The following is a 13,957-nucleotide window of genomic DNA, read 5'->3' as shown; positions in this document are numbered from 1 at the left end:
TAGGTATTATAGGGGAGCAAAGCTCGGAAGGAACGATCGGATCGGATCCAGGAGCAAAACGTGCAAGAGATTCCAATATGAAAGCACTCGAGCTGATGCTCCAAGTTTGAGCGTTCAATTGAATTTGAAGAGTAACAAGGAATGAGTTTTGATGGAAACTTGATATTAAGGAACTTTTACGAGCATTCAGAGTAAACTACATGATGTATACATATCCGATCTACTGGTTCCTAAACATACATATATTCGCCCCCACGAACAGCATTGGCAGCACCTTTTCTCTCCTCTTTGGCCTCCCTTTCCTGCTCCTTCCAGCTCTCATAGGCATGATCATCGGTCTGCAGCTCGTGTCGGCAAATCGGACAGGAGTTGTGCTCATCCTGTGATATATATAAACTTCAAGCTTTCACCCAATGGAGTAATACATACAGCAAAATATAAGCCGTGTATGCTAACTAGTATCGAAACGTCGAATTTGTGGCCCCAGTACACTTCATGATCTATAAAACATGACTTCAAGTGGCTACTGTATGGAATTGACTGCAGAATATGACAAATACCTATACTTATCTGCAGCGAGAATTTAAAAATGGAAATCATAAAACTTAGAAGTTTGGTTCCAAAGGATTCAGACAATTGTCTCGATCACAGGGTATGACCAATAGAACAACACTTCTTATTGGATGGGCAAATAATAGCCCTTCTCGTTATGTGAAAGATGGCAATAATTAGAATGGAAAAATCATTCCCAGATTATCAATTAGTTGGATTTTAGGGTAGTAGGATAAACAAATTGAATAAAGGAATCTTCTTCTACTGGCTGCGAATGGTTCTTCCACAAAATGAAATTAGAAAAGGAAAAATTATGGTTGCATCTCTCTTTGAAGGATATGTAGATTAACCAGAAAAGATTTATATTCACTTGATGTAATGAAGAAGTGTTGCAGGCAAATATCACTCTTCTCAAGAAACCTCCCGTGCCAAATCTATGTATACCCTGCTACTAATGGCCAAAATTCGTAAAAGTATATAAAGCATGTAATGAGATACAGATCAGAAGGAAGTATAATTTACCAGCCAAGGCTTTAGACAGGGTGGGTGAAATGTGTGCTTGCAAGGCAACTCCTGCATCTTATCATTGACTTGCAAGTCCTCCCGACAAATCGCACATTCTGCACCCTTTCCCATTTTGGCCAGGATTTCTTCTGTAAGAGTAATTACGGGCAACTTCGCAACAACTTTTTTACTGGCAGGTGGAGCCCTTGGAGCTCCAGCCACATCCTCAAGGATCTAAAAGCAGAAGTTCACTGTTATATCTTCGACAAGAAACACAAAAGTAAATCCGGCACTTCTCATTTTAACCAGCACATTGGATAGAAATCATTAATAATAGAGCAATAATGCTAATCAATCCTCAATGAGACACAAACTACATTTTCTCAAACTATCTGTTCAAAATTCAAATAAGGCAATGGAATAAGGAAATGGGGCACTAATATACCTCAGGGATCGAGTCCTCAAAATTCTGAATGAGCTCCTCCAGTAGATTTGCAGTATTTTCCGATAAGTTCCTTTCTTCCGTTGGGTGAGAGGATTCAGCTGCTGCTAGAGTGGCGACTGCGTTCATGAGGTCTGACTGTACAAGCCACTGGGGCCGTGGAGGCTCAGGATCCACAGTGAGATGGCCCTCAAATAAGTAGCCTAGATCGACACAGAAACTACAAGTAAGAAAGAGTATAATAGACATCCATTATTGAACAGCTGAAAAGGTGCATCAGTTGCCGGACCTCTGTTGGCATTGTTCTGTGCAGGTGCTGGATTCTCGGCTAAATGCAAGTGCTCTCGTGCTTGAGAAATGCAGCTTCTCAAGTGTTCCTTCTCAGATGGTTTAGAGACCAGGGTCTCAGCCTGCTCGAAGAGCCCTATCCCAGTATGCCAGAACCCTGGTGCTGTATATCTTGTCCTCAAAACAGTCGCAACTCGGCATACAACGGCATAAATCTAGCACCATTGAAGTTTGGTATTTTAGTCAAATATTATAGAAGAAGTTTTACCCATATCATGCTTCCAAGTACAAGCTAAATACATAGATGAATATGCCATAATTATATAAGCAACATAAGCAAACACAAGCATATTCATCCAACTTACTGAAATTCAATTCCGCTCGAATTCAACGCACACAACAAAGGGTGAAATATCCCTTAAGCCCACCAATGTTTTGTAACCACTAGGAGCTGGCCTTATCATACTAACCCATCGAACATTACATATTGGCTTATATGGTCGTGATTCGGCACGAGCATCAGATAGTCTGAAATGTGCTGATGTGGTAACAGGGTACATAAAAACTTGATGTTGTTGCGGTTACCATTAACAACTTGGTTAATGGTTAAGGACAAATTGACTACACATTCAGCACATGGACGAAACGGGAGACATTCTGGTTCCTAAAAATGATTCCTTTGTCATGTCTAGTTTTCCATGAATCAATCGGGACAGCCTCATGCCCATTGGAACATTGAACAAAAGTGAATGTTTCGGCAAACGGCAGCAACGGAGCTGCAAATTTGAGGGTTTCAACATGAAAATCATGCCCAATCGAGAACCACAGAAAACCATAATCTTCCTCATGGTAATGGCCACATAACACATTCCCATGAAGACGCTCAAGCAGCAAAACTCAAGCATGAAGGAGATTCGATCCGAGCACGAAAGGAGAAAGAGTACAGACCTTCTGCCGAAGCGGAGGAGAAGCAGAGGGGTAGGATTGCTGGAGGAGGGCTCTGAGGGACGAAACAGCCTCCTCGAACTTCTGCTTCTTCCCAAGCTGCTTCTGCAATTCCTCCAATTGCCCGCTCACGCATTCCTCGGAAGATGAAGACCCCATTTTCCCTCCTTCCCTGATGAATCTCTCTGAGACGGAAGCAACGATGGCTTCAATCTTATATGGGTTTTTCTTGCGCGAGAGGTAACCCAGAGAGAGACAGAGACAGAGACAGAGAGAGAACGATGGGGAAGGTCGTATGGAAGGATCATCAATACCTGGTCGTCTATTTATCTTAATTTCAATTTCCACCCCATATTATGAAATATCTTACGATTACCCATCTGTTATAATTTTAATTCAAAATTGCCCACTTGCTTGACAAGAAATTGGTGGGCATGGTTCGAATTGGTTCAAAAACCGTGCCAAATTAAACCGAACTGCAAATTGATCGATTCATTGCGGGGTATTAATGCGAGACATAATCACTTTATCTGGAAAAAAAAATCAAATATAATCGGATTTTCTATTAACAAGATCAAAAAAAAAACCTAAGATTAAAGTAAATAGGTTCGGCTCAATTAGACGCAATTACTATGAGTTGAACAACAACTAACGCTGATTTTAGTAAATTTTGGTTTTTTGTTTTTTTTTTACTTTGCTTCTTCAAAAGATTATATTAATTACTTTAGTGAATTTTTTAGTTATTTTAATATTTAGGAAAATAATCAATCAATCAATTATCAATTATAATATAAAAAACTAAAAGCACAACGTGGACACTTTATCTAAGCTCGGTTAGTGAACCATTAACTCTACATTGCGTGTATTTACAATTCAATTAATTGAACTTTGTCATATTAATTAATCATCAGTTTTCGTACATATTGAATAATAATTAAAGTTCTCTTTTAAGAAATGAAAAAATTTACTCAATAATGTAAAGAGTATCTCAAGATATAATTTTTATACGTAATCCAATAATATACGTACTAAAAACCCTATAAATAACTATATCATTCACAAGTCAAAATAGAATAAAATTAAATTTGTCAACCATCTTTGCTTCCCTAGAAAATCCCTGCCTTCTCCCCTCAATCTAACTTGCTCATTTCTCTCAATGTGTTGGTGTGTTTGATTTTAGAGTTCAGTTAAGTTAAGTTTTGATTTTAATTGAGTTGTAATGATTGTTTTGTTGAATTATGAGAAAAAGTGTAAAAAAAATAATGAATAATCGAGAGAATTTAGTATTAAAAAATAAATTGAGTATAATTGAGGTGTATGTGGATTTATGTATAGGCCCCATCTTTTTTATTTTGAAGAGTTTTTTTTTTTGTGTAGTGAGTAGAGTTAAAGTTAGAATTGAAATTTTAAAATACAATTGCGAAAGCAAATGGAGTATTGTCTTTAATTATATAATTGTCTTTATATGTGCTATCAGATGGAACATAATTTATATCTTGAAATTGATATATATTTAATTAAGCAAAACATTTATTTAATTTGTATATATTAAATGCAATCATCTTTTATTATCTATATCTATATATTTAAAAAAAAGTATTTCTTTTTAAATTAATATGTCGATTCTAATTATAAAGTAAATTAATATATTATTTTTGCATTTTTAATTTCATTAATACTCTTATAATTTTAAAATATATAATTTGACTTTATATTCGCATCAAATTTCTCATGTAACATACGGGTTGCACTTAGTTTTAATCAAAGCAATTTGGTTCGATGATTCACGATTGACCGAATTGAATATAAAAAGTCATTAATAGAATCACTTTTATTTGTTTATAAATCGCATTGAATTAGAACCGATTCGAGAGGTTCGGTCTTTTTGTTGGATTCAATTCGGTTCGATATTAAACCGTCTCTTATTGCCAAAAGCAGTACACTATTGGGACCTTTTCGCAAAGTTAGTTTCTGATCGGAATAAAACTCGAAGACCAAAGGGGAACATCTAGTCGGCTCTCGAAGCTCCGGAGCGGTCACGAAAATGGCGGAATCGGTCGTCTTCGGTGCATCTCAGTCGTCTCTTCTTCTCCTCCAGCAGAAGCCGAGCTCATTATTCGCCACCAACTCTCTTCTGGCTCCATCTTCCCATCAGTTCTCGAGCTCCGGGCTCATCCGATTGAGGATTTCCCTTACGAGACAGGGCTCGAATCCGGGGCATGTTATTGCGTTTTCCTCCGGCGGCGGGAGTGGCGGAGGCCCTGTAGGTGGCGGCGGCGGTGGAGGTCGGTATGGTGAGAACGGGGGTGAGGGGGAAGAGGAGGAGGAGGAGAAGAAGACCGGGATGTCAATGTCACAAAAGTTGACTCTGGGCTATGCTGCTCTTGTCGCAGGTAAAGTCTTTCTTTTGCGTTTAGTATCATTAATGCTGGAGAATCTCGCTGTCGAAGTAGCACATGATCTCGGTATTTCGTGTAGTCAATGCGGAGTTAGTTTCGAGTTTCCGGAGTAAGTATGATTGGTTTGGTTTAATTGGCTAAAATTTAGGCGCTTGAGCTCAAAGTTCAATCCTTTGGAGATGACAACATTGTAAATTGATATAAACGTGAAATGGCCATGGAGTTTCATCTCATATGTTTTCCTTCCCAGGGAAACAATTTTTGGACTCCCGAAATGATCTGAACAGGGAAACTCATCATATTGAGATATACTTTCATATATTTTTATGATGGACTCATTCAAGTGGAGAGAATTTTTCATGATTGAACTTCTATGAGATTCGCTAAAATCGATATTTGTCTGTCTAGATCAGTGTTGATATCAGGCCATTCAGTTTTTATGGTTCATTTCCTTGTTATACAATCAGCTCAAGGTTAACTTATATATATATATGTGTGTGTGTGTGTGTGTGTGTGTGTGTGTGTGTGTGTGTGTGTAGTGGGTGGTGTCATGGGATACCTGAAGAGTGGAAGTCAGAAGTCGCTCGCTGCTGGTGGAGTATCAGCTGCACTATTGTATTATGTCTACTCTCAGCTTCCCTCAAGACCGGTCTTCGCATCTTCAATTGGACTTGGTAAGAAACTGAAGCTTTGATCTAATAGAATTCCCTCATGTTTCTGTTTACACATATCATGCATTCTCTTTAAATTGAGGAAATTTCTCGGTTATGTGCTTCAATTTGGTTGAGTTAACTTTGTGGGCAGTATGATTTTGGTACATAGTGATGATTTACTGATTTTGTTTCTTTGAGAAGTGGAAATCTCATTTCAGAGGTTTAAATGATAATTCTTAATGATTGAATTGCCCCTAGGATCAGTAAATATGAGTACATTTATTTCAGGAAAATGAAATAAGCAGCCTTGGAAAATTAAATTTCCACTCCAACCACCGAATATGAGATATTTTACAAAAGAGTAATGCTATGTGTGCCAAAGTCAAACCTACGAAAAAAGCTGTGAATAGACACAAGTGGCAATTTTGTAATTATTGGCACAATCACGGGCAATTAATTAATGTGAAGGAGTAGGCATACCAGCTCATCATGTGAATCGGAGGAAGAAGCATTTTCCTTTACAAAATTGCTGAGATTATTCCTCTCATCATAAGTAACTTGTTGCTCTAAACCTCAGCTACACAGGACAAGGATTGAAACACTGCATAAACTTTTGAACTTTGTTATGTGCTTAAGTCAGAACTTCATACTTTGTGCGGATGGAGGGATTCTCAGAGGACTCGAAGGTGTAGTGCTATCATTCAGTTGGATGAGTTTGGGAGAATTCTTTTGGGCCACGAGGGACGTAAAAGGGAAATGGAAATGGATAGAGTTGGACAAAAGAATTGACTGCATTTCATTAATACCCCACTTTGCCCTTATGTGTCGTAGTGGAAGGTGAGGAGTAGGGACATATAGATGCATTACCTCTCCCCTCTTCGCCTTTACTAACATCATTCTAAGAAGAGCGAGCAGTTTTCTTCCATGCCCATCCCTATCCTCTCCATCCTTTCCTCTCCCTCTAAAAGGTATAGTCAAACAGATTACTGTTTGTGATAACTTCAGAAATTGCCTTGCCAGAACAGCAGTGGCCACGAAGGCATGGTGAGTAGATGAGCTAGTTTAACTGACAACTCTCATAAAGGAGGAAGCTTTTGCGCCCATATGAATGATTTCTTTCGGTGATCGTCGCTGCTCTGGCAGCAAGCAGTGAAGCTTGCTACTTGACGATTGGAATCTAATATAATAGACTATTTATTTGTCCTTTATTTAGAAAAAAGAATTTTTGCCCTCCAAAATTCCCTTAGTATCTGCTGTGGCCTGATCTCGGAAGCATTTGAATTTCTTAAATTAACAAAGTTTCTCATCCGTCGTAAAGAATCGAAGATTTTCTATGTGACCTTTCATTACTTCCTAGACGGATAAATGGCGGCAGTACCTGATGTGATTTCTGAATTTGCAGGAATATCAGCTGCTCTTCTAGTGGTGATGGGCTCCCGGTTTAAGAAGTCAGGGAAGGTATTTCCTGCTGGAGTTGTGTCTCTTGTCTCGCTCGTTATGACTGGTGGCTATCTCCACGGGATTCTCCGCAGCATGCACTAAGACAAGCTTCGAGCTACGTACTGAGGCAAGCTCCAAGCAATCGATCAGGATGCCATAAAAGAAATTGCGTGGGTGTAACTGAACTTGTCTTCGAGTTCGATCTGTACCTCTTTATGTAGATGCCAGAGTGTGTCTTATGGACCTTATGGTTGTAGCCTGAATGGAACAGTGTTTTCTTGATGCGAAATATGAAGCACATGAGGACCTGTCAAATTAGCTCATTTCGTCAAATCTTTTGTACAAGGCCCTGTTTGTGGCCTGGCTTTTTTGAAACTATAGCCGAGCCGCTGCCTTATCAAACTACAACTCTTTTGGAAAATATTCGTTCCTTCTCCTATTGCGGTCGCACAAGAAAATATCGGGTCTTTGTTCTAGTTCGTGCCGGTGTTCCATCCCATCAATTAGTTCATCTCCTGTAGCCGTGTTTGCGATATTCACTGATATAAGGTCCAACCTGCATCGTCAGGGGTCGATACCTCTGGACTCACATGGGCAGTATGGAAAACCCTCGGTGGAACTTTCGCTCCGTAAGATTAAGATAGATATGTGAAAAAGGTGAAAATGGGAAAGAACAAGAGAAGCACATCATGTGTGAATGCTACAAGGTTGAGCCGAAGAATGTCATTTTCTCATTTTATTTTTTTTCTGGAGAATTTTGTTGATGTCATGTCATGTTTGTGGACATAGCAGATAAGGTTTTAAAGATAAAAAGGGGCTGACCGTCCAACACATCTTTCATCTTCACCTTTACTTTAGTACTTGAGCAATACAACATGCAAATGCTATATAAATTTTTCTCAGAAAAAAAACTATATCCAAAAAAAAAAAAGCAAATGCAAAGGTCATCAATATTTATATGCACGGTCGGTGTTGGCCGAAAAGAGAAATCCAGCAGCATATTCCTTCGGTCGTAAGCAAACTTTTCGATGCGGATGTTGGGCTTGGATTCATTATTGATAATTCGACTCGTTTCAGCAAATTCATTGACACGTAGTTATGTGACGGTTTTTATCAGTTTGCATGTCGTATTCGTTTGTAGTTCTTGAGGTCGGTTTGTTCTAATTTCTATTGTTTTTATTCATTTGAATATATTGGTGTATTGTATGGGTAAGGGAATTCCTCCTCTCTTTTTTTCTATGGGCGTTAATATTTGGACATTATCAAAATGTTGCAATCTTCTAATTCTTCTTTAAATCATTTATGGGTCCCCATTTGGGAAGTAATTCAAACTGACAATTAATGACCAAATTTGTATATTGCTTAATAAACTGATTCACTTATAATAATTTGTGATTTATTATATATAAAACTCTATCAAAACTAATACGTGTATTGACTTAAACAGAAGTTTAGAACTCATCTCGTACAAATTTTTTTTTCTCATTTTATATACCAAACAAGTCGTTATGGCTATAGTAGAAATGAAGATTTTGTTCGCTTTTCGGGCTCCATCGTGATATAATTTTCTTTCATTCGAACTTTTTGTGTATCTCAAGTTGGTCGCACATGGTGCCCATGCTTGTGTTGGAAGAAGGGCATGACGTCCAGAAAAAGCATGTGATATAATCGGATATGATGTGAAAGTCACCGATTATGTATTATCTTGCATCACGGAACTAATCCAAAATGATAATATTAGTGATCACTATAGAAAAATCTAATGTTTTCATCACGGTAATTATAGTTCTTAAAACTTGATATTACAAGATCATTCCGTCATCCATCAGACTTATGAACTTATGAACTCAACGGGTAGACGTAACTTCCACGTGAAGAAGTCCGAAGATATATACATATGGATCTGTTAACTTGTGGAGCTGTTCAAGGCCCGATTAAGCGTTTATTTACGAACATTTTTTCGTTCAGTTCAAAGCGAAATATGAAGAAATTAAAGAGAAAATGAAAAGTGAGAAAATCAAGAAAAATGAAAAAGGTGACGATTGAGATACGATAATGTTTTTTTCCCCCATCACTTTGGGTGGAATCTGAGTAGGACGATGACACATGTAATGGGGTCATTGCCCTTTTGCCCCAAACCACACATGACCTACCACATAACACTTTTGCTGACATATAATTACCTTTTTCTCTCCATTTCACCTAACATTGTTCAGCCCCACTTGGATCGAGTGGTCTTCAGCCACATTCTGTTTACAACTTATCCATTTGAATATAGGTGTTCGCACTCTCGAAAAGATCAATTGCAATCCATGGAAAAAAAAAAGTTGAGATTATTAATAGGCTATAAGAATTTAGGATCAAGCAAATTTTAATTGCTACGGAAAATATTTTCTTAATAACTATTAATTTTGTCCATGATAACTCGTAATCCTTTCCCTCAATATCCACATCTCGCTAAATTTTTAATTCCTTTCAATTAATTTTTAGAACTTATAAATAGTTGAAATTATGTCCCATTTAAAAGATTAAAGTGATAAATAATATAATCGATTCCCCGTATATTTCATGAACTTTCTTTATATTTTTTGATACGGGACAAATAAGTTCTCAACATGAATACAACATGTAAAACATTGTGCACCTCAAGAGGCACGTATGAACATCTATTTAACTTATTAGCGATATGAATTCATGATGTCATAGCTAGCTTCTTTAATGCATACATCATTTTTGATAGGATCGAATCGTGGGCACTGAAAATTAGATCGATTTCAGTTTGTGCATCTTATTAATTGTTCAAAATACTTTCCATTGTTATTCACCCAAAAAAAAAAAAGGTTGTCATTGTTAGAAAAATGTACATGCACGTCACTATGGGATTTGGTTTTGCTTTCCAATTAGGTCTTATTTCCTTTCTTTATTAGAAAATATCAGAGCCAACTTTTGTTTATTATACCTAAAATCATCATTATCATTAGCATCATTTCAGAATAGAAAGCAACCCCACAAATCTGTCCGTCCAAATTCTCCTTGAAACAGCTGCCGACGCTTTAGATTTTAATTAATTATCTTATTCAATGATAATTCTGTTTTTCCATTTTATTTTATGATGTATTATATCATTTTTTTTTATATATGTACAACTGATAAACTTGGTGGGAATTAATTAATTAAGCTAATAGGGGCCAACCTTTGTGACGCTGGCCTCACCAAGGGAATTGCTAATGGCAAGTTGGCACATCATCTAATCATTTTCACGTCATCCACAATAATCAATTTTAGTGGATTTCAGTGACATCATACCACTTGGATTAAGTTTTGACTGAATTCAACGTGAAAAGTTTAGAGAAAATCAAGCTGCTATAAGGAGTGTACAGTAAAACAATCGTTACAAGAGCTCTGTACATCGCATCGTATGAGTGTATATTTTTAAATATAATCGTCATTTGCAACATTTACTACGCTTATTAATGTTATAATTTGACTGTACGATCTTTAATGGTATTATGACTTTGCCCAGATGTTATATATACTGTTGTAAAAACCTTGTCATATGTAGTCGTCTAGTGTTTTTGGATTCCAAGACATACACGATTTTGGTTCATGGAACTCGAATCTCTGTCTATGTTTCCTTTTTCAAGTCATCCGACAACCCATGTTTCCTTAAGAAAAGGCTGTGAACGATACGCGAATAGATGATGAGTTATCAATTCATCCGACCGGATAGAACGTAACCTCCGATCGGACCCTCGCTCTTTGACATGATACTAACAGTCTAGGTTCTCAATCATCAATATTTTTTTTATAAGGAGGGTCAAAAAAAAAAATAATGAATAAAAGATCAAATAAAGGAAAAGGAAAAGACAATAAAGAAAAAGGACGAATAAAAATCAAAAGACACCACCACCATCACAAAAAGAAAAGTAAAAGAAGAAAGACACCTCCATTATCTCCGACTTCACTGCCTTTCTCACCTTTATAAAATGCCCCGAGCTCTTCTCTTGTTCTTCCCTCTCCTTTCCTCTTCCTCCTCCTCCTCCTCCTCCTCCTTCTGCCTTGTTCGCTTCTTGATCTTCTCTCTTGCATCCGCCATTAATGGAGGACTCATCGAGCTGCTTCCTGCTCTACAAGGCCGCCCTGGTGTTCGCCATCATCAGGTGGGCCCTTTCCTGGGCCTCTAAGCTCCGCAGCCGAAGCCAATCCCCGCCCTCCCCCGCCCCTTCTGCCTCCAAGGTCTCCGCCCGGAGGATCCGGCAGAACCTGGCTTTGACCAACTACGGCGACATCATGGTCCGGCACGGCCATGGCCGACCGGGGTGCGAAACGTGCGCGGTGTGCCTGTCCCTTCTCGGGGAGGCCGACGAGGTCCGGGAGCTCAGAAACTGCTCCCATGTGTTCCACCGGGAGTGCATCGACCGGTGGGTCGATCACGACCGTCCGGATGATCTCGATCTTGGCCGTGATTGCGATGATGGCGACGATGACGAGAACAGCAGCAATCACCGGTCGTGCCCGCTTTGCCGGGCCCCACTTTTGGCCCCCTCCCAGTGGGTTGACCGGTGGGCCCAGCCCGATCCGGAGCCCAGCTGGGCCGTCGAGAGGATCTTGTACCTGTTCGGGGATGATCTGCTCTATTGAGCAGTGAGCACACGCCTCGTAAACAGTCCGATGCACCGCGACGATCAACGTCGGCGTTTGATGGATGGTGATGCCGTCTGTCTGGGCCCACCGTTATAAGTGCCGTCATCAACGTCGGCGTTCGATGGATGGTGATGCCGTCCGCGCGGGCCCACCGTTAGAAGTGCCGTTTCACACTTAGAACATTATTGCCTGGGCTAGGACAGGACCGGACCACGAATTCGAAGAGCTGAGATTCACGGGGTATAATTCAGAGCGGGACTAGGCTACAATTTTTTGCAGTCTAGAACTAGAATTGTAATTTGTAAATTCATTTTCTCTTTTCTCTTTCTGGGATATTGTGGTGTGGGTATCTGTATAAAAAAAAAGAAAAAGAAAAAGAAAAAAAAGATGGTAGGGAAAATATTATTTTAGAAGGATTTGATTGGTAAGTCTAGGGGATGATGATATGATGAATTTACTAGGGGATTCCATGCTTCAAGCTGGGCACATTCACTGCTCCAATCAAGGAATGGCTACATTACAACGTTACTTCCTCTCAACCATCGCACTTACACATTCCTTGAGGTATAGTATTCACATTCGATATCCAGCACCTCTAGAAGAATAAAAATTCCCAAGTTTTCTCATCAAAATCCCTTCACAGTAACTTAATTGATCTTACCATCCAAGCTGCGGCTGAATACTATGCCACTCAAGCGAAGCCTTCCCCAAAGCCTCGCTTGACAATCCGTGTCCGTTGGGAAGCACCTCCTGATGGCTACTACAAACTTACTTCTGATGGTTGCTCGAAAGGAATTCCAAAAACCATTGGAGCCGGGGGAATCATTCAAGATTCCTTGGGCAGATGGGTCAGGGGATTTTGTATGAATCTCGGGTGCTCAACAAGTCCCATTGCTAAAGCTTAAAGCCCTACGACAAGGATTGATTATGGCTAAGGAGGGCGCCATCAGTAACTTGATTGTAGAGATCGACGCTGAATTGATCTTAAGCTGGGTCTGGGGAAATTCAAGCAACAAGGTGCTAACGAACTTGATTGATGATTGCAGGGGCATGTGTCGACATTTGATGCGATCATTCCCAGGCATACCTATAGGGAAGCCAATAAATGCACTGATCATCTCACCAATCTTGAAGCCGAGCAACTTGACTATCTTGTTACCTTGCCTCTTTCTCCTCCTTCCATTAGGCAGATTTTATTTGATGACATTAGGGGTTTTTCAACCCCTGTACTGTAAGCGCTATGTGCGCGGATGATTAATTTCTAATGCATTCTATTATTCACCAAAAAAAAAAAAGAAATTGAGAAATTGTCGGCTTGGACTGTCGGCTGTAAATACATAAATTAAAATTTAATCCATTGCTATCATTTTGTTGATGAATTAGTGACCCAAATTATTTTTCTTTTCATTTTACTCGAGAATGATAGTAGCATCTTTCCCAATTTGGCCATCAATGTTTATGAAACTAAAGTCCGCGATGGCTTTATCCGTCCATTCGGGGGAAAAAAGCAAGCCTGCGTCTGATCAAATCAATTGAGAGAGCCACACGTTTTAAGGGAGGACAGTGTTGTCAAGTGAGGATTAGCCGATGCGTAATAGAATTCAAACATATGATGTGATTCCACCATTCTAGAATGTGACATGACACACTTTCCAGCTCAAACTAGATGTCGTTCGTGAAGCACTGTTCATGCAAAAATGAAGAGAGACAATGCAAAAGGATGAACATTTTCACCGAATTTAGGCGTCTCTTGCCTTCTTTGGCTATATTTAAGCTAGCCCCTGCTTGTACCACCGGCCGATGGCAGTCTGGTCAAGAGGGTCTTCGAGATAAATGCTGCATCAAAGGGTTTTCAGTTGCTACAATACGTATCATTTGACCAGGTTGATTACATGCAAAGAAAGTAGCTAGGAGCTACCCTCACCGTCCAGGAATATAAATTTCACAATGAGGCTGAGTTTCGATGTACTTAGTTCCCAACTCAACGTCATACCTCTTAGGAGCAATGTCAAACGGCTGACAATTTTTGCCACCACGTAACCTCATCGGGAAACTTCCTGGAGAAAGGATTTCCTTGACAAGGTTTGAGA

The 13,957-nt window shown here is 39.3% G+C and overlaps 3 protein-coding genes across 3 annotated transcripts; 2 read left to right on the top strand and 1 right to left on the bottom strand.

Moving 5' to 3' along the window:
• Positions 1–75: 75 nt before the first annotated feature.
• On the bottom strand, positions 76–3,015 carry LOC116187342 (E3 ubiquitin-protein ligase AIP2). The gene is made up of 5 exons (XM_031515999.1): positions 2,735–3,015; positions 1,788–2,001; positions 1,502–1,701; positions 1,075–1,290; positions 76–380 (listed from the first exon to the last, which is right to left on the bottom strand). The coding sequence occupies exons 1-5, from the start codon at positions 2,888–2,890 to the stop codon at positions 231–233; spliced, it is 936 nt and encodes a 311-aa protein (XP_031371859.1). The 5' UTR covers positions 2,891–3,015; the 3' UTR covers positions 76–230.
• A 1,649-nt stretch (positions 3,016–4,664) lies between these two features.
• On the top strand, positions 4,665–7,644 carry LOC116189246 (protein FATTY ACID EXPORT 7-like). The gene is made up of 3 exons (XM_031518820.1): positions 4,665–5,124; positions 5,670–5,804; positions 7,186–7,644. The coding sequence occupies exons 1-3, from the start codon at positions 4,776–4,778 to the stop codon at positions 7,323–7,325; spliced, it is 624 nt and encodes a 207-aa protein (XP_031374680.1). The 5' UTR covers positions 4,665–4,775; the 3' UTR covers positions 7,326–7,644.
• A 3,475-nt stretch (positions 7,645–11,119) lies between these two features.
• LOC116189501 (E3 ubiquitin-protein ligase RHA2A) lies at positions 11,120–13,233 on the top strand. The gene has a single exon (XM_031519188.1). The coding sequence runs from the start codon at positions 11,322–11,324 to the stop codon at positions 11,862–11,864; it is 543 nt and encodes a 180-aa protein (XP_031375048.1). The 5' UTR covers positions 11,120–11,321; the 3' UTR covers positions 11,865–13,233.
• The last annotated feature ends 724 nt before the right edge of the window (positions 13,234–13,957 follow it).

This window comes from Punica granatum, chromosome 8, assembly GCF_007655135.1.
Source record: "Punica granatum isolate Tunisia-2019 chromosome 8, ASM765513v2, whole genome shotgun sequence".
Classification (NCBI taxonomy): domain Eukaryota; kingdom Viridiplantae; phylum Streptophyta; class Magnoliopsida; order Myrtales; family Lythraceae; genus Punica; species Punica granatum.
This window is presented reverse-complemented; position numbering and strand designations above follow the sequence as displayed.